The following is a 24,259-nucleotide window of genomic DNA, read 5'->3' on the forward strand; positions in this document are numbered from 1 at the left end:
TTTACTTTTCCTGCCCCTCTCCTCCTCCTCTTTCTTCTTTCTCCTCTTTCTCCTTCTTCCTTTTTTTTTTTTTTTTTTTTTAAATAAGCTTACTGGAGTGAAACAACTTGTACATTTTCGAAAAGGATTAACGCAAATGATTCTTGTCCAAAGAAATAGAAATAATGGAAGTGTGAAGGGGCGTGGGAGGGGGTTGGGATGTGTTCGGTTCAGGCCCGGGCAGTGGCGAGGGCGTGCCTGTGAATAGCGGGTAGGAGCACTAACGGTTTCTTCTCGCCACAAACCAAACAGAAATAAATTATCCTGGGGTTTGCGAATCAGGTGGGGAGGTGGAGTCAACGCTCTTTGCTAACTGGGGAGCCAGGGGTTGGTAGCAGGGTAGACTACTCGATGGTGACCCTGGGGGAGGGGAAGGGGGCGGGTAGCAGCGATAGCCCCGAGGGAGGAATGAGACAGAGGAGCATGCGAGGGTCACGGGGACAGCCTCCCGGGCGGGGCGCGGTGCTGCCTGAGCCGGGGATGAAGCCTGAGGCTGCCTGCGGTGCCGCAGGTAAGGGGAACCGCTGTGGCCAGGCCTAGAGCCGCCCGCTTCCCTCCCCGCGCACCCGGACGGCTCCTCCCAGTGTCTCGGGTTTCAATGGCTCCGCCTGCCCGAAAGCTCCGGGTCGCAGCACTGCACCAGGAGCCCGTAAACTGCGCGCGGCTGCCAGGGAAACTTTCTCCGGAGCCGGCGTCAGGGTGCTGCGAGCCGCGCACCTGTTGTTGCCCCGGGACGGAACGCAGGGGAGGGCTGGGGGCCTGGGCGTCGAGTGCGGGGTTGGCGGGGCTCCCCGTCTCAGCCCCGGGAGCGTCTAAGGCCCTCCCGGGAAAAGTAGGGAGGAAATGAGCGGGGAAGCCAGAGGAGGCACTGCCAGCATCAACTCGACGCCTGTCAGAGTTCCCTCGGGGACACAGGGCGCCAGGACTGACCTGGGCTTGCTTCCCAGGCGCGGGAGCGTGGGCGAGCTCCTACCTTCCCAGGGCCCCCGCGGTCTTGTCTGTGAAATGGGAACCGCACAGTGGGAGAGAATTAGGTATGGCCGCTCGGGTTAGTGCAGGCGCCCCTTACGCTACCGTGACCCTCCCCGGGCCAGGACGCCCCCTATGGCCGGGGGCGGGGAGGTGGAGCAGGTCAAGGTGGCGGGAGCCCGGAGTTTGCGCCAGTTCTGGCCCCGGAGCGCGCCTCCCCGAGCCCGCAGCCTCCCGGGCCCTAGGGGATGCCATACTTGGCCGTCTCTTCAGAAAACCGGGCAGAGCCGTTGCAATTTCTCAATGTGAATGCACGTGGAGCAAAACCCGCCAAAGCCCGCCAGCCCCTAAAGTGCTCGGATAGGAGCAGGAGTAGAGCCTTTGTATGCTGAGAAAGTGCCTCTTTTCCTCCTGCTCCCTTCCCTTCTTCCTGTGGGGACACGTGGCAAGGCCGGGTGCAAGGTCAGTTCAGCCTCACACTGGCCACTTTCTCCCGCCACACGTACACTTACGGCCACACGGTAAGGGAGCAAAAATCTCTCATCAAGGCTCCACTGCCTTTTCTTGGAAGGCAACCTCAGTGGCGAATTACTCTCGTCTTTTATGACCTGCATCTAAAAGCTGTGACTTTGAGTTGCTTTTCTCCTGATTTTAGGTGAGTGAGTTAAGGAGGGAAGGTAACTATTAGCCAATTGTATGGATTAGTTACATTTTTCTGTGGACGTTTTATTTTTATTTTTTATGTATTTAATTTTCTTTCATTATAAAGTTCTGGGATACATGTGCAGAATGTGCAGGTTTGTTACATTGGTATACACGTGCCATGGTGGTTTGCTGCACCTGGCAACCCGTCATCTGTATTAAATAGGTATTTCTGCTAATGCTCTCCCTCCCCTAGCCTCCCCCCAACCCCCACAGGCCCCAGTGTGTGATATTACCCTCCCTGTGTCCGTGTGTTCTCATTGTTCAACTCCCACTTATGAGTGAGTACATGCAGTGGCTGGTTTTCTGTTCCTGTTAGTTTGCTGGGAATGATAGTTTCTAGCTTCATCCATGTCCCTGCAAAAGACATGAACTCATCCCTTTTTATGGCTGCATAGTATTCTGTGGTGCATATGTGCCACATTTTCTTTATCCAGTCTATCATTGATGGGTATTTGAGTTGGTTCCAAGTCTTTGCTATTGTGGACAGTGCTGTAATAAACATATGTGTGCATGTGTCATTATAGTAGAATGATTTATAATCCTTTGGGTATATACCTAAGAGGGGAGCCCCCCCCACCCCGCTTCCCATCTCCCTCCTTGAAGGCCTCCACTCCTACCTCTGTATGAGAAGGAGGAAGAGAGATAAAATACCAAAGAACTGGAATCCATGGCCAAGGGACTTGCTGATGCTACTGACCGGGCCATAATGAGGCCCAAGGACTGGGAAGAAAACTCCCTTTTCAGTTCCCAGCATCTAAGCTATCTATAAGCCTTGAAAGTGTTGCAAAGAATGTTATCACTACCAGCCAGAGCCTGGCACTGTGTCATGTCCTCCACGTTTATATGACTGAGCCCCCCTCTTCAAATACCTCTGCCAACTAATGATTTACTGCCTTTGTCTTGTCTCTGTAAGCCCCTTCCCCTGCCTATTCCCGAATATGAACTAACGAATCAATGAACCCAAAGATTGTGAGGTCAATTGTCCACCCAATGGACAGTGACACCATTTTGTCTCAGCTTTCTCCTTTAGAGTTGTAAGCCTATAAAAGGGGAAAAGAGCTGCTTCTTGGGGAGTTCGGTTGTTAAGGCATTGGCCTGCCACAGCTCCTGGCTGAATAAAAAGCCACTGCCTTTCTCAGTTCAGTGTTTGAGAGGTTTTCTTCACTGCGGGTCCTGCTACATACCCAGTAATGGGATTGCTGGGTCAAATGGTATTTCTGGTTCTAGATCCTTGAGGAATCATCACACTGTCTTCCACAATAGTTGAACTAATTTATACTCCCACCAACAGTGTAAAAGCATTGCTATTTTTCCACATCCTCTCCAGCATCTGTTGTTTCCTGACTTTTTAATGATCGCCGTACTGTCATGAGATGGTATCTCATTGTGTGTGTGTGTGTTTTTTTTTTAAACAGAGTGTTACTCTGTAGCCAGGCTGGAGTGCAATAGCACAGTTTCGGCTCACTGCAACCTCCACCTCCTGGGTTCAAGCAATTCTCCTGCCTCTGCCCCTTGAGTAGCTGTGACTATAGGTGCCCACCACCATGCCCGGCTTCTTTTTGTATTTTTAGTTGAGAAGGTGTTTCACCATGTTGGCCAGGCTAGTTTCGGACTCCTGACCCCGAGTGATTGGCTGCCTAGGCCTCCCAAAGTGCTGTGAGCCACCACACCCGGCCGAGACAGGTTTTTTGTCTTTTGTTTTGGAAGGGGAGTTACTATTTCTTTTTTGATGGTTTTCTCTGTGGTTCTTTTTAGAAAGCTGGCCTTCATGGCTGTGGATGGTCAGTACTGTTTCCAGTTTACCCATTGGAGAACTAGGGCAAGGAAAAAAAGTGATTTGCTCTTTGAATCTCATCTTCCTCATCAACAAAATGAAGAAGATTTTGCCCATTTAGGGGTTTATTGTAGAGCCCTATTACACTAAGGTGCTCCTGGAAGCTCCTCCCTGCCCTGCAGCCTGGGATTGATTTCATGAGTCAGAGCGTTCCTCCCAAGGATTGCTTTAGGGAAATCTGTGTGCTCTACCCAGTCTCCTTGCCTTTTAATGGGAAAAGTAATGGTCATTTCATCTTCTGGAAAAGTATAGTTGGCTTAAAACATAAGGATTTTCCTGTATTTATTTCAGCTTTTGCTGTGGCTTTGTGGTCCCTGATGGCCAAGATGACACAAAGCAGTTACACATTAATCATTTCCACATGGATTGGAGTTTTGCATAGCTGAACCATTGCCTGAACTGTGGTAGCCCCTTTGCAAAAAGGGCTTGAGCAAATCATGTCTACTTGGGAATCCAATTTCCTGTAGCAAGGAAGCATGAAACCAAGAATTAGGCTTTCAGGTAAGGCTGTAGCTCAGGCCCCACTGAGCTCTGGTGCTGAAACACAGCGAGAAGGCATCCCCCTGGGAGCTGTGCTCTGTCTGAACAAGGCTCCTCAGTGTTGGTGTGTCTGGTTTTCAGGAGGCAGGTGTACTGTCTGAAGAGACTTTGGAGGTGGTACCCCAGGTAATTGAGGTCTTGACCTGCACCCCCGCCAGGAGCACATATATGCATATCATCTCTCTGTTTCTGTCTCACTCTGTCTCTCTCCCGGGATTTCTGAGAGTGTGTATGTGTTTTTAATTTCCCCGACACTGCAAACCTTCTTAGGTTCCACCAGACCATCTGTTGCTGTCATTTCAGCTTGGAGTGCAGTGGAAAGAGGAAAGAAAGTCAGACACAGCCCGATTCTGTTACCACACTCATCCTTTACCTTGGCCTTCCATCATCTATAAAATAAGAACTTAACTTGCCTTGTAAGGTTTAGATGAGACTGTGTGCGTAAGAACTGACCAGTGAAACTGAGAGTAGATTGTGGAGAAAGCCCTTTGTTCTGACTTCCTCCCTTCTGTTTATCCACAAAACCAAAGCCTGTGTGAGAATCGTGTTGACCTTCATTTAGGAAGTCAGTTAAGTGTTTGAATTTGAAAAAGTTGGGTGTTCTGACAATTTGCACTGGTAATAAAGCAGAGAGGGGCTGAGCACTGTGGCTTATGCCTGTAATCCTAGCACTTTGGGAGGCTAGGGCGGGTGGATCACCTGAGGTCAGGAGTTCGAGACCAGCTTGGCCAACATGGTGAAACCCTGTCTCTACTAAAAATACAAAACTTAGCTGGGCGTGGTGGCAGGCGCCTGTAATCCCAGCTACTTGGGAGGCTGAGGGAGGAGAATTGCTTGAACCTGGGAGGCGGAGGTTGCAGTGAGCTGACATGGTGCCCCTGCACTCCAGCCTGGGCGACGAGTGAAACTCCATCTTAAGAAGAAAAAGCAGAGAGGACTGGTAAACTAGAAAGCTAGCAGGTGGGGAGGAAAAATTGAGGGCGACTCAGAAGCTTGGGTTTGGGGGCGAGGAACAGGGACAGTGGTGATGCCCATAGAGGAACTGACTCTCAGTGGGGAAAATGGTGCGATCAGGACAGTGATTTGAGAGTGATTCAGGATACACCTCCCTTTGGAGATACGAAGAGTTGGGCAGAAACATTAAGTCCAGAGCTTAGAGGGAATTTGAAGTGCATAATTCTAGAAAAGCCAGTGCCTGCACCTGGGCTCTGAGGGACCCTCTGTTTCTTCGTAGAGAGAGAGCAGAGCAGATGGAACCTTGGAAAGGCTGTCTCATACCTTGGGGCATGGGAGGAGGAGAGGAGCTGAGGACAAGGGCAGAAAGCTCAGAGTGAGAAGTGCTGAGGACCTGGTTTTGAGACTGTTAAAACGCGCTCTCTGAATGAAGAGACCCCCCAAACAGGCTTTGCATGAGCAACATGGCTGTTCATTCACCGGTTTCGAGCGCGCTAAGTCCGAAAAGAGAGTCAGTGGAGGGCTGTGGGATAGGAGTTGGTTTTATAGGTTTGGACGTTTTTTGCAAGCTGGGAGGGGGTCATAGAGTCTGGAGTCCCAAGGTCAGTTACAAAGTCCAATTGATAAGGCAACTGGGCTGGAATAAGGAACAGTAGAGAATGTCTGAAAGTTAATTAGGTGCCACAGGGGCTGATCATTTCTTCCCCTTTTCATGGTCTTCCGGTTACTTCAGATTTTCCAGGAGCTCTCCATGCAAGTCACAGAGGTTCTCGTGGTGTTCATGGTGCCATCAGTCAGCCAGAGGCAAGGCCCCAAAGGAGGAGAGATCAGAAAGGAAAGAAGCCAGGGGCAGGCCTGGTGCTGAGGGAGACAGAGACACCTGCCCAGAAAAAGGATCAGAGGGGAGAGTTGGTATCTCTCAGGACCTTCAACAGGATTGGGCACAGCTGCCATTTCCAAAGGGTTTGCAGGGATAAGAAAAGGGAGGAGGCTGAGCTTGAAGTGATGTTAAGTGTTAGGGAAGATGGATTTTCTTTTGTGCTTTTGGGTGGGGGAGGCTTTAATATATTTTTAGTAAACCTTTAGAAACAGTTTATTGTGTGCCATGTATGGTGCTAAGCCCTTTCCCACATTACCTTAAATACTTTAGCAATAAGTAGTAAATGTGGATGCAAAACTTCCCCCTTATCTGAGGGGAAACATTCCAAGACCCCCGGTGGATGCCTGACACCGAGGACAGGACTGAACCCTACACATACTATGCACGAATTTCTCTCTCCTTCTTCACAGACAGCTTCATGGATAGAAGTTCATTCTTACTGTAGACCTTGGCAAGCTCAGTATATGATTTTTTATTCTTTTCTTACTAAATTGAGAACTTTCACCTGTTCACTTAAAGAAAGCACTTTACCAGCGGGGTGTGGTGGCTCATGCCTATAGTCCCAGCACTTTGGGAGCCCGAGGTGGGCAGATCATTTGAGCCCAGGAGTTTGAGACCAGCCTGGGCAACATGGTGAAACCCTGTCTCTACAAAAATTGCAAAAATTGGCTGGCTGTGGTAGTGTGCACCTGTAGTGCAAGCTACTTGGGAGGCTGAGGTGGGAGCATCACCTGAGCCCAGGGAGAGTGAGGCTACGGTGAGCTGTGATGGTGCCATGGCACTTTAGCCTGGATGACAGAGATTTTGTCTCAAAAAAAAAAAAAGGAAGTAAGCACTGCACTTCACAGCATCTCTTTGGCATGGAAGGAAGGAAGGAAGGAAGGAAGGAAGGAAGGAAGGAAGGAAGGAAGGAAGGACGGACGCATGCACACACGTACTTTACAGCATCTCTTTGGCATTTCTGAATTGCCAGCATCGCTTCTCTTAGTCTTTGGGGCAGTGATTAAGTAAAATAAAAATTACTTGAACACAAGCACCGTGACGCCAGGGCAATTAATATGATCATTGAGATGGCTCCTAACTGACTAATGGGCAAGGATGTTGACAGCATGGATCTGCTGGTCAAAGGGATGATTCATGCCTCCAGTGGGACAGATCTGGATGCCTCGAGATTTCATCATGCTACTCAGAACCCTATGCAATTAAAAATTTTTGAATTGTTCATTTCTAGAATTTTCCATTTAATATTTTCAGGCCGAGGTGGACTAGAAAGAATCGAAGTCTTGTAAAGTGAAACTGAGGGTAAGGGGGGACTACTGTATTGTTATTATCCTCATTTCACTGGTGAGGAAGCTGAGGCACAGAGATTAAGTAACTTGCCTAAAGTCCCCTGCATAGTAAGTGGCATTGTGGCCATCGGGTTGGTGGTGGTTTGACTCCCAGAGAAAGGAAACTGTCATGAGGGTGAGGTTCAAAGTAGATGTTCCCTCCCCCACCAGTGGAGGTCCCCTCTAAAAAAGTGGCCCAGGCCGGGCGCACTGGCTCATGCCTGTAATCCCAGCACTTTGGGAGGCTGAGGCGCTGGATCACAAGGTCAAGAGGTTGAGACCATCCTGGTCAACATGGTGAAACCCCGTCTCTACTAAAAATACAAAAAGTTAACTGGGCATGGTGGCGCGTGCCTGTAATCCCAGCTACTCAGGAGGCTGAGGCAGGAGAATTGCCTGAACCCAGGAGGCGGAGGTTGCAGTGAGCTGAGATTGCACCATTGTACTCCAGCCTGGGTCACAAGAGCAAAACTCCTTCTCAAAAAAAGAAGAAAAAAAAAAAGTGGAGGCCCAGCAAGTAAATAATTCATGTTTCAGTTTCTAAGGGGACTCATTCTTCAGAGATGACCTCGTATAGACATAACATTTTAAAAACCAGGCCAGGCATAGTGGCTCACACCTGTAATCCAATCACTTTGGGAGACTGAGGTGGGTGGATCACTTGAGGCCAGGAGTTCAAGACCAGCCTGGCCAGCATGGTGAAACCCCATCTTTACCAAAAAAACAAAACAAAAACAAACAAAAAAATAGCTAGGCATGGTGGCTTATGCCTGTAATCTCACCTACTTGGGAGGCTGAGGCATGAGAATCGCTTGAACCAGGAAAGTGGAGGTTGTAGTGAGCCGAGGTTGTACCACTGCACTCCAGAGCTGGGTGACAGAGTGAGACCCCATCTCAAAAAATAACAAATTCCCCAGAACCAAATAGTCATCAGCCATTTTGGATCTTCTCTAGTCCATAGTGTGTAACTATCTCTGTAGAGGAACGTGGACCCAGCACGTGTGGGATCTCAGTTCTTGGCTGGGCTGGATATTTGGACTCTTAACACTGGCACAGACTATCCCCATTTCTTTTTTTTTCTTTTTTGAGATGGAGTTTCGCTCTGGTGGGTTACCCAGGCTGGAGTGCAATGGCACGATCTTGGCTTACCGCAACCTCCCCCTCCTGGGTTCAGGCAATTCTGCCTCAGCCACCTGAGTAGCTGGGATTACAGGCACGCGCCACCATGCCCTGCTAATTTTTTGTATTTTTAGTAGAGACAGGGTTTCACCATGTTGACCAGGATGGTCTCGATCTGTTGACCTCATGATCCACCTACTCGGGCCTCCCAAAGTGCTAGGATTACAGGCTTGAGCCACCGAGCCCGGCCTGACTATCCCCGTTTCTTCATCAGTATGAAAGGAAAGGATGAGGTGGCTTCTGGTAGAGTAGGAGGTAACTGACAACCTCCATGAGTAGGTAAACTTGTGTAGGAGGTAACTGCAACCTCCGCCTCCTGGGTTCCAGTGATTCTTCTGCCTCAGTCTCCAGAGTAGCTGGGATTACAGGCATGTGCCACCACTCCTGGCTAATTTTTGTATTTTTAGTAGATACGGGGTTTTACCATGTTGGCCAGGCTGGTCTTGAACTCCTGACCTCAAGCGGTCCTCCTGGTCATGGAAGTTGTCACCTCCTACTCAAGCAGATAGTAACTATCTGAGGGCAATGCCTGAGCTGATCCTCCAGCCCTAGAGCCCTGTGTGTTCCTGGCACACAGCAGGTGCTCTGTGAGTGTGGCATGGAGGAAGCATTTCCTGTTAGGTGCTGCAAAGACCCTGGTAAGTTCTGTGGTTGTAGGAAAGTTTGCTGGGAGGGATGTTTTTGTGATTGAGTGTATTGGCAAGCTGGTTTGCCACCCCCTGGCCAGGGCTCTGGGCAGCGCATTTCCTGGAATGTCTTTCCAGGTTCTTGCTGGGAGGTCCAGGTCCACAGTGAGTTCCCCTGATGGCCCAGAGAATGGAACAGGGAAAAGAGCAGTCATGGGTGGAGGGACATGCCTGGATTTCAACAGTGGCCTTCGGATTCACGCAGCCTGAGTGGTGAGCTGAGATTGCACTGTATCTGTATCCCCATCTTCTGTTGTGACTCCTTGCCATGTAGTGGCATCTACACTAGATGGTTCTTGTCACCCCCTTTCTCCACATCAGGGATTGTAGGATATCTGTATGAAATGGTATCTGCACAGCATGTGATGGCTGCTGTCTTGATCCCCTTGGCATGGGTCCTGCCATGGCCTGATGGGAAGAGTGAATGACCGGGCGGCTGGGACTTGGATGGGGTGGTGGCAGGGCAGTGGATGCTGAGTGTTATCATTTTGACCTTTGAAACCCTAGTCTGGTGGCCAGCTGACTGGCCTTTGCTGGACTCCTGACATTGGCTAGCTGCTGGTTCCTTTAGTACTCCAATTTAGAGCTTAGCCCTGGGAAATTCAGAGGATTGTAGAAAATGACTATTTTGTAGTATAGAAAGAAGCTTTAGGGCAATATAAATTATTGGTCAGATGCCCCAGGGGGTCACGTGACTTTTAAAGTCAGGGTTGCTGGAGGGCTGGAGGAGCAGTGGCAGGTCAGTGACACCTGACGGTCTGGAACCTTGGCACGCAACAGCAGTGGTTTAGAAATGCCATGCCTTCTAGTGAGTGCGCCCACCTGTGGTTGTGGGTTTGCTTTTCCAAGGCCAGAGACCAGCAGGCTTGGGCAAAGGTGGGGCACACAGACTACGTGAATCCAAAGGCCACTGTTGAAATCCAGGCATGTCCCTCCATCCTCCCACCCCCCACCCCCTGCTGCTCTTCTCCCGGTCTTTCTTTCCTGTTCCATTCTCTAGTTCACTCTGCGCCTTCTCACTTCAAACCCTTTGCATGCCATATCCCCAGGCAACGGCTTCCTTTCCCTCCTAAGAGGTACCTGCTCCAACCAATGCCTATTAACTCTCAAGGCACAGAAAATGTTTCATGCTTCTTTGCTCTTCCAAAGCAGGGCAGCCACAGAACCACCAGGAACTGCCCTGAGGCTGAAGCCTGGAAGTGCCTGGGGAGGGCAGAAGGGGAACTCCTTGTGGTGTGTGGGGAGAGGGTTCGGGGGGCTCCCATGGCCCAAGCCCTCCTAGACCAGTTGATTTCCTTTACTTGCAGAAATTAAGATAAATGTATTTTTTTTTGGAAACTGAGTCTGTAACCACAATTGACAAATTCCATCAATATAGAGAAACCTGGGTTCATTTCTTCATTGCATTTTGCAATGAAGTTGATTTTGCAGAGTCTTCATTGCATAAAGCTCCTCCCAGTACTGCCCCCGCCGCACCCAGCTGTATTCTATTAGATGTGTACTTAGCAGATGATTTTTGGTGTGTGCATATATGTGGCAGAGTTGTATAATATTCAAACAGCGAATTGTAGCTGGTTATTCGTTTAGACTTCTATGTTTCTCAACAAGCGATTTGTGTAATACACGCATACTGCCTACATTTGACCTGGAACATCTTGAAAAAAAACTTTTTTTAAGGTATGCAGGAGAAAAGGTATTGCTTTATTTCTTTTTTCATCATATATGAATATTAAATTAAAATATTAAAACATACTTGGTGTAAAAAAACACAAAATCTGTCCTCCAAAAGAAAATAGTTATTTGCTGATGAATACCTGCTACCTGCTTTTAAGAATAACTCTTTTTTTTTTTGAGACAGAGTTTTGCGCTCGTTACCCAGGCTGGAGTGCAATGGCGCGATCTCGGCTCACCGCAACCTCCACCTCCTGGGTTCAGGCAATTCTCCTGCCTCAGCCTCCTGAGTAGCTGGGATTACAGGCACGCGCCACCATGCCCAGCTAATTTTTTGTATTTTTAGTAGAGACGGGGTTTCACCATGTTGACCAGGATGGTCTCGATCTCTTGACCTCGTGATCTACCTACCTTGGCCTCCTAAAGTGCTGGGATTATAGGCATGATCCACCGTGCCTGGCCTCTACTACCTGCTTTTAAGAATAACTCTTAAACATGGTTATTGGTGGATCATCTTCTCTTCATTTCTTGCCTTTTTAAATTTATTTATTTATAGAGTCTTGCTCTGTCACCCAGGCTGGAGTGCAGTGGTGTAATCTTGGCTCACTGCAAAATCTCCCTCCTGGGTTTAACTGATTCTCATGCCTCAGCCTTCTAGGTAGCTAGGATTACAGGCCCCCACCATGATGCCCAGATAATTTTTGTATTTTCTGTAGAGATGGGGTTTCACCATGTTGCCCAGGCTGGTCTCGAACTCCTAAGCTCAAGCAATTCACCAGCTTCAGCCTCCTAAAGTGCTGGGATTACAGGTGTGAGCCATCATACCCTGCTTGGTTATTTCTTAAAATGGTGATTTCATCTTTCAGTTTTTGTATTGTTGTATTGGATTCCTTAGAGTTCTTGGATTTGCTTTCAACTTTTTGCTGAATTTGATGTTCTTCATTACTATCCGGATTCAAATTCTGTGTCTGTCACTTCAGCCTGGATAAGAACCATTTAGAGTGAACTAGTGTGGTCATTTGGAGGTGAGAAGACACTGGCTTTTTGAGTTGACAGCGTACTTTTTTTTTTTTTTTTTGAGATGGAGTCTCATTCTGTTGCCCAGGCTCGAGTGCAGTGGCATGATCTTGGCTCGCCACAGGCTCTCAGGTTCAAGCGATTCTCCTGCCTCAGCCTCCCAAGTAGCTGGGACTGCAGGCGCACACCACCATGCCCAGATGATTTTTGTATTTTTAAGAGAGATGGGATTTCACTATGTTGGCTGGGCTGGTCTCGAACTCCTGACCTTGTGATTTGCCTGCCTCAGTCTCCCAAAGTGCTGGGATTACAGGTGTGAGTCACTGTGCCAAGCCTTAAGTTGACAGAGTTCTTGTGCTGGTTCTTTCTCATCTGTGTGTGTTGATTTTTCTTTAATCTTTGAAGTTGCTGTCCTTTGGATTGGTTTTTTGCTTATATCTTCTTTGATGCCCTTAAGGGTTTGACTTTGGTATAAGGTGGGTTCAGTCAACTGGCTTGGTTTCTGGAAGATTTCAGGGGCCAAAGGCACAGCTCAGCCCTCCTGGGCTGTGGGCTCTGCAGGGGTGCTGGGACCAGGCCTATGGCTTTGTTCTCTCTGGCCCCTCAAGGTTTAGCACCTGCTGTGCTGCAGGGGCCAGTGTGTTCCCAGTCCACTGGCCACAGCACTCCAGTGGGGAGCGCCTGCCAGATCGCCCTCATGCAGGCATGCCAACCATCACCTCTTCTTCCTGGGGTCATTTTTCCTTTCCCTGATATGCATCCTTTAGAAATAACTTTAGGGGGATCTGCTGGTAGCCAATTCCCTTGGGTCTTATTTTTCTAAATATTGCTTTATTTTGCCTCGTACTGGGAAGTTACTTTTGCTAGATGGAGGATGAAAGTTATTTTTCTTCTAGCACTTCAAAAAAATAGTACTCCATTGTCTCCTGGCTTCCGTAGTTGCTCTCAAGAAGGCAGCTGTCAGTCTAATTGCCATTCAGCATTTTTTTTTTTTTTGAGGCAGTGTGTTGCTCTGTTAGCCAAGCTGGAGGCAGTGGTATGATCTTGGCTCACTGCAACCTCTGCCTCCTGGGTTCAAGTGATTCTCTCACCTCAGGCTCCCAGGCAGCTGGGACTACAGGTATGTGCCACCATGCCTGGCTAATTTTTGTATTTTTAGTAGAGACTGGGTTTCACCATGTTGGCCAGGTTGGTCTCAAACTCCTGACCTCAGGTGACCTGCCTACCTTGGCCTCCCAGAGTGCTGGGAGCCACTGTGCCTGGCTCTAATTGCCATTCTCTTGAAAGGATCTGTCTTTTCCTTCTGGCTCCTGTTTTTTTTTTTTTTTTTTTTGACAGTTTCGCTCTGTCACTGGAGTGCAGTGTCACGATCTCTGCTCACTGCAACCTCTGCCTCCTGAGTTCAAATAGTTCTCCTGCCTCAGCCTCCCGAGTAGTTGGGACTACAGGCACATGCAACCATGCCTGGCTAATTTTTGTAATTTTAGTAGAGGCGGGGTTTTACCATATTGGTCAAGCTGGTCTCAAACTCCTGAACTCAGGTGATCCACCTGCCTCAACCTCCCAAAGTGCTGGAATTACAAATGTGGGCCAGGTGTGGTGGCCCTTTCATAGTCATCTTTTTGTGTTTATTGTTTTTCAGTTTGATTAGTGTGTTTAAGTGGGAATTTTTCTCTTATTTTCCTTCTTTGGGGATTGGTTGGAATTCCGGAATGTGAGGGTAGATGTTTTTCATTGATTCTGGAAAAATGTCAAGCATTCATTTTTCAAATATTGACTCTTCCTCATTCTAATTTCTCTATATGTCAATTAGATAGTTACCAGGCTTCATCATTCTATTCTTCCTTTCTCTTAACCTGCCTTTCAAGTTTTCCATATGTGTATTTGTCTGTGCTGCATTCTGGGTAATTTCTTTAGACATATTTTCCAGTTCATTGGCTATTGAAAACATTTCATTCTAGAAGTTCTTTCCCCCTGGAATCTTATTAGGCATTTGAAAAATCTTGGACCTTTAAATTCTTTATTTAAATTTATTGAAACATATTTAATATCATTATCTTCTATGTGGAATGGTTTTAATATTTGTGGTCTTTGTCAGTCCAGTTCTGTAGTTTGTGCTGATACTTTCATGGAACTTTCTTTTTTTTTTGAGATGGAGTTTTGCTCTTGTTCCCCAGGCTGGAGTGCAATGGCGCGATCTCGGCTCACCACAACCTCTGCCTCCTGGGTTCAGGCAATTCTCCTACCTCAGCCTCCTGGGTAGCTGGGATTACAGGCACGTGCCACCATGCCCAGCTAATTTTTGTATTTTTAGTAGAGATGGGGTTTCACCTTGTTGACCAGGATGGTCTCGATCTCTTGACCTCGTGATCCACCCGCCTTGGCCTCCCAAAGTGCTGGGATTAAAAGCGTGAGCCACCGCACCTGGCCCTGGAAATTTCTTTAATCATGTGCTCAGGGATTTTTGAAATCAAGTCAGAATGACCTCAGAGCTGGTGCCCTTGCCCTCATGTCCAAACATCTGTGTGGCGTAGAGTCATGGTATCACTCTTTGAGTCTCTCCGGGTGTCAGTCTAATCTATGAAAGCCGTCCTTTTGTGGGCATTTCATCTGCCTTTTCATACTTGCTCAGTTAGTGACACTTTATAAATATTTAAGGTTTTAGGGTAATGTGCATCTCATTCTTCTGTTGGACTGTTCATCAGTGTAACCGTTCGGGAAGGCTAGGATCTTAATAGTTTATAAAGGAACATTGCACACGGTCTAAGTTTGTCACAATTTGGAAGCTGCCAGTTGAATTTTGTTGAGGGAAAGAGAAAGAGTTAAAGTAAAGGTCGGCTTGGCCTCTCACCCTGCATCTGCAGCTTAGCAGCAAGTTCTGCCATGTCCCATTGCCAAGACCTGGCTCCAGTCTCCCATCTGTCTCTCTCCATCTTCAATGCCATCAGTCATCTAACTTGTCATCATATCTTGCCTGAACTCTCGGCACTCTATTCTCTGATGTGCTTTCCTATTGGGTGTGTTCTAGAGGAAGCGGCAATACACACACACACACACACACACACACACACACACACCCCTTACCTCTCATCACCTACTGAATGAATGTCTATCTTTCTGCCTCTTGCAAGTTTTTCAAAGTTGATGCTAAAACTTGTGAATGCATAGGCAAAGGATTTGAATAGACATTTCTTTTCTTTTTTTCTTTTTTGAGATGGGGTCTTCCTCTGTTGCCCAGGCTGGAGTGCAGTGGCACGATCTTCTCAGCTCACTGCAATCTCCACCTCACAGGTTTTCAGCATCTTGGCCAGGCTGGTCTTGAACTCCTGATCTCAAGTGATTCCCCCCTGCCTCGGCTTCCCAAAGTACTGTGATTATAGGCATGAGCCACTGTGCCCGGCCTTGAATAGACACATCTTCAGAGAAGATGTACACATGGCCATTAAGCTTATGAAAAGATGCTCAACGTGACTAATCATTAGAGAAATGCAAATCACAAGCGCATGAGAACTGGCTGGGCACGGTTGCTCACGCCTGTAATCTGAGCACTTTGGGAGGTTGAGTTGGGTGGATCACCTGAGGTCAGGAGTTCAAAACCAGCCTGCCAACATGGTAAAACCCTGTCTCTACTCAAAATACAAAAAATTAGCTGGGCGTTGTGGTGGGCATCTGTAATCCCAGCTACTTGGGAGGCTGAGGCAGGAGAATTGCTTGAACCCAGGAGGTGGAGGTTGCAGTGAGCGAAGATCATGCTGTGGTACTCCAGCCTGGGCGACAGACCAAGACTCTATCCCAAATGAACAAAATAGCAAAAACAACCAAACAAAAATATAAAAAATGGCCGGGCGCAGTGGCTCAAGCCTGTAATCCCAGCACTTTGGGAGGCCGAGGCAGGTGAATCACGAGGTCAAGAGTTGAAACCCCGTCTCTACTAAAAATATAAAAAATTAGCTGGGCATGGTGGCGTGTGTCTGTAATCCCAGCTACTCAGAAGGCTGAGGGAGAATTGCCTGAACCCAGGAGGTGGAGGTTGCGGTGAGCCGAGATAACGCCATTGCACTCCAGCCTGGGTAACAACAGTGAAACTCCGCCTCAAAAAAAAACAAAAAACAAAAAAACAAAACATAAAAAATGACAGGTGTCGCTGAGGATGTGGAGAAATTTGAATTCAATGGTGTCACTGCTGCAGAAAACAGTGTGACAGTCCCCCAAAAAATTAAACATAAAATTACTGTATGATCCAGCAATCCTGCTTCTGGATATATACCCCAAATACTTGAAAGCAGGGACTTGAACAGATATTTGTACACCTGTGTTCACAGCAGCCAGGAGGTGCAAACACCCCAGTGTCCATTGCTGGGGGAATGGATATACAAAATGTGGTCTAATCATATAATAAAAAGAGATAGTTTCAATAAACCTAATAATCTGAAAAAATACTATTCAGCTTTACGAATGAAGAACATTCTCACATGTGCTTCAACATGGATGAACCTTGAAGACATTATGGTATATGAAATTAACCAGTTGCAAAAAGACAAATATTGTAAGATTCCACTTATATGAAGTACCTAGAGTAGTGATATTGATAGAGTCAGAAAGTGGGATGGCTGTTGCCAGGGAGGGTTAGTCACTGGAACAGGGAGTACGGAAGTTTACTGGGTAAACCGAGAAGGTTCTGGAGATAGGCGGTGGTGATGATTGCACAACAGTGTGAATGTACATAATGCCACAAAACCGTGTACTTAAAAATGTTTAAGTGATAAACTTTGTTATATATATTTTAACTCTGTGAAAACATCCTAAAATAATAATGTGTCATATTTTTCCACATAAAATGAAACTTTTGAAGGAAGGGGCTAGATATTCAGTTTTTTTTACATTTTATTTTTTATTTTATTTTGAGACGGAGTTTCTCCCTTGTTGCCCAGGTGGGGGTGCAGTGGCATGATCTCAGCTCACTGCAGCCTCTGTCTCCTGCGTTCAAGTATTCTCTTGCCTCAGCCTCCTGAGTAGCTGGGATTACAGGCACATGCCACCACGCCCAGCTAATTATTTGTATTTTTAGTAGAGACGGGGTTTCACCATGTTGGCCAGGCGGGTTTCAAACTCCTGACCTCAGTTGATCCACCCACCTCAGCCTCCCAAAGTGCTGGGATTATGGGTGAGTCACAACGCCCAGCCAACATTTTATTTATTGTGTTCAAATATACATAACATAAAATTTACCATCTTAGCCATTTTTAACTGGCATTAAGTAAATTCACATTGTTGTCCAAGCTTCAGCAGCATCCATCTCCAGGACTTTTAAAATCATCCCATACAGAAACTCTGCAAACACTAAACAAAACTCTCTCTTCTTCCTTCCCGGAAACTCCTGATAATTTCTATTCTATTTTCTCTCTCTATGAATTTGCCTATTTTAAGTACTTCATATAAGTGGAATCATTCAGCACCTGCCCTTTTGTGACTGGCTTATTTCACTTAGCATAATGACCTGAAGGTTCATCCATGTTGTAACATGTGTCAGAATTTCCTTCCTTTTTAAGTCTCAATAATATTCCATTGTATGTGTGTACCATATTCTGTTTATCCACTCGCCCATCAGTGACACTTGAGTTGCTTCTATCTTTGAGCTATTGTGAATAACGCTGCTATGGACGTGGGTGTGCAAGTTAGTTCAGTGGTATTTTCAACAGTGCTCTGCCTGCGGAGCGCTGGCTGCCATTTGCGCAACGTGTAGGTAGGACAATAGAAATTAGTAAGTAGGTGAGTCAGTGAAGGCTCTGCTAGAAATCTCAAGAGCTGGGTTTGAGCCCCAGCCTCATTACTAATAACTTCTTGTTTTTGAACTTCTGTTTCCACACCTGAAAAATGGGGTTAGGGCTTCCTGCTTCATTGCCTTCATAGGGTTGATGTAAGTTTCAAACAAGAGAGGAAATGTGAAAGCCCTCGGTAAACTGGAAAATGTTATGCAAATGCAAGGTTGAAAATAGTACTTTTTTTTTTTTTTTGAGACGGAGTTTCGCTCTTGTTACCAGGCTGGAGTGCAATGGCGCGATCTCGGCTCACCGCAACCTCTGCCTCCTGGGTTCAGGCAATTCTCCTGCCTCAGCCTCCTGAGTAGCTGGGATTACAGGCACGTACCACCATGTCCAGCTAATTTTTTGTATTTTTAGTAGAGACGGGGTTTCACCATGTTGACCAGGATGGTCTCGATCTCTTGACCTCGTAATCCGCCCGCCTCGGCCTCCCAAAGTGCTGGGATTACAGGCTTGAGCCACCGCGCCCAGTGAAAAGAGTACATTTTAATAGAGGAACATGTCGCCATGTTTTGTAATACCTTACATTTTCTCCCAAAAAGTACTTCAGAAATATTGTTTATCTGCAGAAGGCGGAATATTACATTCCTTTACTATTTCTTCAATTTAAAACTGAGTTGGTATCAATATTGCAACCTTGATGCAAATATTAGTATTCTGCGTGTAATTCTTCATTTACTTTCCGGTTTTACACAAAGGAGTTCAGTGCCCTTGTAAAAATGTAGTCATCTTAATACATTTCCAATTATTTGGAAGCGACTGCATTTTCCCTGAGTAAATCATTGTCTGAGTTTAAGATACACACATTCAACACCGTTCGTTTTTCAAGTGCTGCGTATCTGGAGTCCAAGTGCTTAGACAGTGTGCACCAACTTAATCCAGAACTGGGCTGTACGGATGAGGACCAGTGTGCTTTCAAGTCTCTTCATTGCTTGCACAGAGCTAGGCATGCCAAAATGAAAAGCATTTTTTCCCTTTTCAGAGGTTTTATTGTTTGAAATCTAGTAGATAAACATGTAAGGATGTGATTTTTGGATGACAGTTCATAAAGCCCATTGAGAGACACAATTTTGGGGTAAGTTCTGAGAAATGCTGTTTTTCTGTGACTAATGGGTAAGTGGATTATGGTGACGAGGAGTTGTTTTTCTTCTCATGTGTGCTGTGTGGTTTAGGGCTCCAGATCCATGCTGGACACTTGTTCCACCACAGCATTTTCCCACCAGCTTTGGGGCCACCGCATGGTGTTGTGGTGTTACTGACACTGGGACTTGGTATTTTTATAAGTTCCTAGTCAATTAAATTCAGGATACGAAGAGTCAGGCTTTCTGTGTTGTCCTGTGCCTGTGCCAAAGCCCTCTTCCTTCCTGGTAAAGGTTAGACAAATAGGGCACCATCATGATGACCGCAGGATGAGCTGGCTCATGGTCAGCGGTGAGGGATGCCTGAACTTCCTGCACGGTGTAAGGTGAGGACCTGTCTTTGGTTATCATTCAAAAGGAAGCAGGTATTTGACGTGTTTTATCCTCCTGTCTGCCCCAAATGGAGACCTGTTGGTCCCCAGACATGACACCTCTTTGAATGCAAAAGGAACTGTATGTTTTTAGTCCCACCTCATCTCCTTCTGAATGATTCAAAGAGAAAAAATAGTTTTATTCTTGTAAAAGTGCCTAAAAGTAAGAGGTATCGATGCCCAGATTACGAGACGACCTTATTAAAAGCAATTGGGATTATATAAACCCTTGTGTGGGTGGCTCAGAAAGTCATCTGCATATTTTACCTTCTTAGATTTGGGACAAGTGATTTATTCTCAGCCAAGGCAATGACAGTTGCAAGTCGGCCAATACTAAATATGTGATAACAGAGCAACGGGCTGCCTGTCAATTACCAGCTAATAAGAACTTCACCGCCACCACCTGCAGACCTCCAGCAGCGCCTCCTCATTCCCTGACAATTTTGCTCATCTGCTCAAGAAATTCTAACATATTCTACATTCTGTCTTCCAACTTAAAAAAAAAATTCTTTGCTAAGAATATTTTGGCAATCAGATGCTCTTCAAAAAACAACAAAAATATCCAAGTGTTTATTTGCTTTACCTTCTGTTCTCTCCTCTTGTATATAGAAGGGTGTACTGCTGTCACTATGGCTCTTTCCAATGGCCGTGAGTTAATACGCTCTGACCTTGAACTTCAGGCGCTTGCCTGCTTGCCTTCTGTCTGATAGTGATGGGTCCTTCTACTGTGACATTTCAAAGCATTCTTCTCCAAGGTGGCTTTGTAACCTGTCAATGTTCTGGGACAAAGCGTCTCTAGTTAAATGCGTTTGGGAAATAAATGCTGAGTTAAGCAAACTATTTCCAAAAGTCTTCGATTTCTTTTTTCTTTCTTTCTTTCTTTTTTTTTTTTTTTTGAGATGGAGTCTCATTCTGTTGCCCAGGTTGGAGTGCAATGGCCTATCTTGGCTCACTGCAACTTCTGCCTCCCAGGCAGCTTCAAGTGATTCTCCTGCCTCAGGCTCCCGAGTAGCTGAGACTACAGGCTCAAGTGACCACGCCTAGCTAATTTTTGCATTTTTAGTAGGGATGGAGTTTTGCAGTGTTGGCCAGGATGGTCTCCATCTCTTGACCTCATGATCCGCCCACTTTGGCCTCCCAAAGTGCTGGGATTACAGCTGTGAGCCACCGTAACTGGCTAGTTCTCGATTTCTCATAGGTGTGGAATCCCACCCTTTTCTAATCTTGCTGACTTCAGAAATCCCCTTTCAGGAGCATATCTCAAACATAGCTTGTGGAGCTAGAGTTCCACGGATGCACTTGAGAAAAGGCCAGCGTCATACCGGGAAGGTTGTAGTGATGACTGCCCCAAAACCTCACTTTCTTTGATATTAAACAAATGCCAGGCACTGCCGCAAGCAACTGTGGGCTTTCCTTACTGAATCTCACAGCCCCCCTTTAAACAGAGAAAATTAAACATAAGCATACTTTAAGTTAAAAGTAACTCTGAGTTTCTTTCTTTTTTCTTTTGTTTTTTTGGGGCAGAGTTTCACTCTTGTTGCCCAGGCTGGAGTGCAGTGATGCGATCTCGGCTCGCTGCTGCATCCTCTGCCTCCCGGGTTCAAGCAATTCTCCTGCCTCAGCCTCTCGAATAGCTGGGATCACAGGCACCCACCACCATGCCTGGCTAATTTTGTATTTTTAGTAGAGATGGGGTTTCTCCATGATGGTCGGACTGGTCTCGAACTCCCGACCTCGGGTGATCTGCTCTCCTCGGCCTGCCAAAGTGCTGAGATTACAGGCGTGAGCCACTGTGCCCAGCAGCTCTGAGTTTTAAAGCATCCTGTGGTGAGGTTTGTAGGCTCAGAATGAAGTGTGTTTTTGAGTTGTGTGTAAGTGAGTATTGAGTTTTCTTAAAGCATGCAGCTTAAGGACACGTAGCTCTGGGGACCTGACTATGTTGTGCAGTGCACACCTCACTAGAAATCGGAGCCCCTGATGTGTTTCTGGTTCTGGATTCTGAGCTGCTGAGGTGGCATTTAGAACGCTTCTCCCTTTATATGCTACTCCACCACTGTGGGTGTGAAGAACACCTGGGTCCAGACCCCTGCAGAGTGCTTGCCACAAGCTTCCTGTATTTTCTGGTGTTGTCCTCTTTCTGATAAGAAACTAATTTTCATGCTCTCTGCTAAGCCCAAAATTAGTCATTTAACCCCCATGGGGCAGGTTTCTTATTTAATAAGGATTTCTTCTATGATAAATTCCTTTTACAAGAAAATTGATTTGTGAAGAAAGAAACAGACCACCTACGTGAAAAAATAAAAACCAAAAGAAAAAAGGATTTTGTATAAGCAGTGTCTATTCCTAACTATTGTTTAAAAATATGACTTGAGGCCAGGCGCAGTGACTCATGCCTATAATCCTAGCACTTTGGGAGGCCAAGGTGGGTGGATCAGCTGAGTTCAGGAGTTCACCAGCCTGTCGAACATGGTGAAACCCTGTCTCTACTCAAAATGCAAAAAAATTAGCCAGGTGTGGTGGTGGGCGCCTGTAATCCTAGTGACTTGGGAGGCTGAGGCAGGAGAATCACTTTAATCCGGGAGGAGGAGGTTGCAGTGAACTGAGCTAGCACCACTGCACTGTAACCTGGGTGGTAAGAGTGAAACTGCATCTCAAAATATATATATGTATATATGACTTGATGGCCAGGTGCAGGGGCTCACACCTATAAGCCCAGCGAGCACTTTGGTAGGCTGAGATGGGAGGAGCGCTTGAGCACAGGAGTTTGAGACCAGCCTGTAGTAAGACTTTGTCTCCACACACACAAAAATAAAAAAATGAGGCAGGAGGATTGTTTGAGTCTAGTGGGTAGAGGCTGCAATGAGCTGTGATTGTACCACTGTACCTGGCCTGGGCAACAGAGCGAGACTCTGCCTCAAAAAAAAAAAAAAAGGAGTTGAATGCTACTTCATAATTTTGTATTCTTAAAAATGTGTTCACATTATCCTTATCAATAATTGTTCTTACTGTAGTTGAAGAATGACAGCCCACATTATTAAAAAATCAGGTGATTTTAGCCAGTCTTTCCCAGGACATATTGCTTCAACCAGGCAGTGGCTTTCAGCAAAGTCCAAGTTTCTAAGAGAGGGGCTGGTAAAATTTAAAATATCTTTGGTAATGTTTCTTAAAATAATGGGCCCGTATGAGAAAAATTACGTTTGTTAAAATGAAAAGATTTTCCTAACCTTTGTGGGTAAGGCAGTCTTTGGAGAGAATCTTTTGCAAGTGATACTAAATCATTGATTAATTACAGAACATTGATCCCTTTCGAGGTTTTCATTAGTTGACATTGCAGTTTACATAGGAAAGACCAAAAGGGGCTAGGGAGGGCCTTGGACATTAGGCCTCGCTGGACCAATCAGCAGTGGCTGACACAGCCGTGGTGGTGGCTGATGGGACAGGCAGTGGCTGGGGGAGTGAATCACACTATTGATGCAACCCTGAGAACCCAAGCTTTGATACAAAGATTCTGAATGATTTTAAATATTTTCCCTAAAAACACTTTAAGACATACCATTATTTTTGTTTTTAAGGTAACTATGCCAACCTATGCTTAAAGGGAATTCTTAAATTTGGGGTTTGCCGGAGGGTTTCAATTTCTTTACAGTCTGCAGTGAATTATTGTCTTGACTGTGTGCCTTTTTCATAAAAGCATTTTACATGGTACTGAAAAGATTACATTCTTTTGGCTTTGGAAAAATATTTCCTGTTCAGTTGAAGCCATTAAAGCCTCTTAGCATTTCACATCTGGAAGCCTGTGCCTCCCGTCAGCAGCAGATGAGTGTGGTGGCCTGGCTGGGCCCCCAGCCCCTGGACTTGTTTACTTCCTAAGCCTCAGCCTTGTGGGTTTTTGGGGAGTGAGGGGGTTCTGAGCAGGGGAGAGGAGCTTCCTTCCTCCCAGGGCAGGGCAGGGTGGGGTGTGTGTGTGTGTGTGTGTGTGTGTGTGTGTGTATGTGTTTATTCTTCCTGGGTTAGTGATGGAGGGGGCCTCCTCTTGGGTAATGAGGGGGGGTTTCTTTCTCCTGGGCTGGGGAGGAGAATCTTTCTTCCTAGTGAGAGTTGCATCCCCCTCCCCCCTGCCTCTTGCCTTAAGCAGCTCCTATTTTCATTCCCACCCAGTTTTCCAGAAAGCCAACCCAAACATCCGTGGAAGCGGGAAGTATCCCTCAGGGAAGACAACGAATTTGAACAAAAATGCTGGGCAGCCTGGGGCCTTTGCGTGGGTCGGAGCTGCAGGCCTCAGTCTGGCTCCCCTTGTCCCTGTCTCCCAGGCTGGGTTGAGGGAAGGCCTGGGAGAGGTGGCCCTGGCGCCTGCTCTGTGGCTCTCTTTCCTGGGGACACAGGGGACTGCGTCCTGCTTTCAATCTTTAAAAGGGAAACTAGCTTCTGGGTGCCATGTGACTTTGTGAGCATTAAGCGCTCCCCCAATTTGCTGTGGTCTGGGAGGGTTAATTTATGTGGCCTCGGGGACCCTGCTCTCCAGAGATGGACCTGAGGCTGCACCCACTCTCAGGATCATGGAGCTGGGCTGTGTCTGCTGATCCTGGTGGCTTCAGTGCTGAGAACACTCCCTGTCCCTGTGGCCTTTTGGGTGGCCAGCCACTAGAGCTCTGGGGCAGAGGGTGTTCTGGGCTACAGCCCACTGAGTTCTTTAAGGGAGTCCAACAGGCCCCGCAGCATAACCTATTGGGGAAACGATTTCATGGTGTAGAAGGAGCAAAACATTCATTGCATTGCTTCTGATCACACATAACCAGAAACGATGCCAGGCAATCCTGGGCTGCCTGCAAGAACAGGAGCTTCTCTGGGTCCCTGAGCAGCCAGGTCTCAGGCCTAACGGCCTTGGGTGAGGTGCCCCTGCCCTGCAAACCCAAATGACCACAGTGTCTTTGCACCCCCTGGCAGGTGAATTCACAAGGGGCCAAGGTCAGCATCTTCGTGGGGCTGGTTAATCATGCTCTTCTGTTGAACTTGCATCCTCACTGCAGGAGATGGGTGGTCCAGATCTGACAAACATCTTTCCCAGAACACAGGGCCAGGAACAGAGTGACAATCAAGGCCAGGTCTCCACTTGCCCCTTAATGCT

General features: G+C 46.8%; 1 protein-coding gene across 2 annotated transcripts in view; it reads left to right on the forward strand.

Annotated features, from left to right (window-relative positions):
• Positions 1-340: 340 nt before the first annotated feature.
• The window catches only part of FAM169BP (family with sequence similarity 169 member B), an 86,038-nt gene continuing 62,119 nt past the window's right edge, over positions 341-24,259 (forward strand). For both annotated transcript variants that reach the window (XM_017973280.4, XM_078375993.1), the window contains exon 1: positions 341-550. In XM_017973280.4, coding sequence (XP_017828769.4) covers positions 391-550 — 160 coding nt within the window. In that variant the 5' untranslated portion in view covers positions 341-390. The remainder of the gene's footprint in view (positions 551-24,259) is intronic.

Source organism: Callithrix jacchus, chromosome 6 (genome assembly GCF_049354715.1).
Source record: "Callithrix jacchus isolate 240 chromosome 6, calJac240_pri, whole genome shotgun sequence".
Taxonomy (NCBI): Eukaryota; Metazoa; Chordata; class Mammalia; order Primates; family Cebidae; genus Callithrix; species Callithrix jacchus.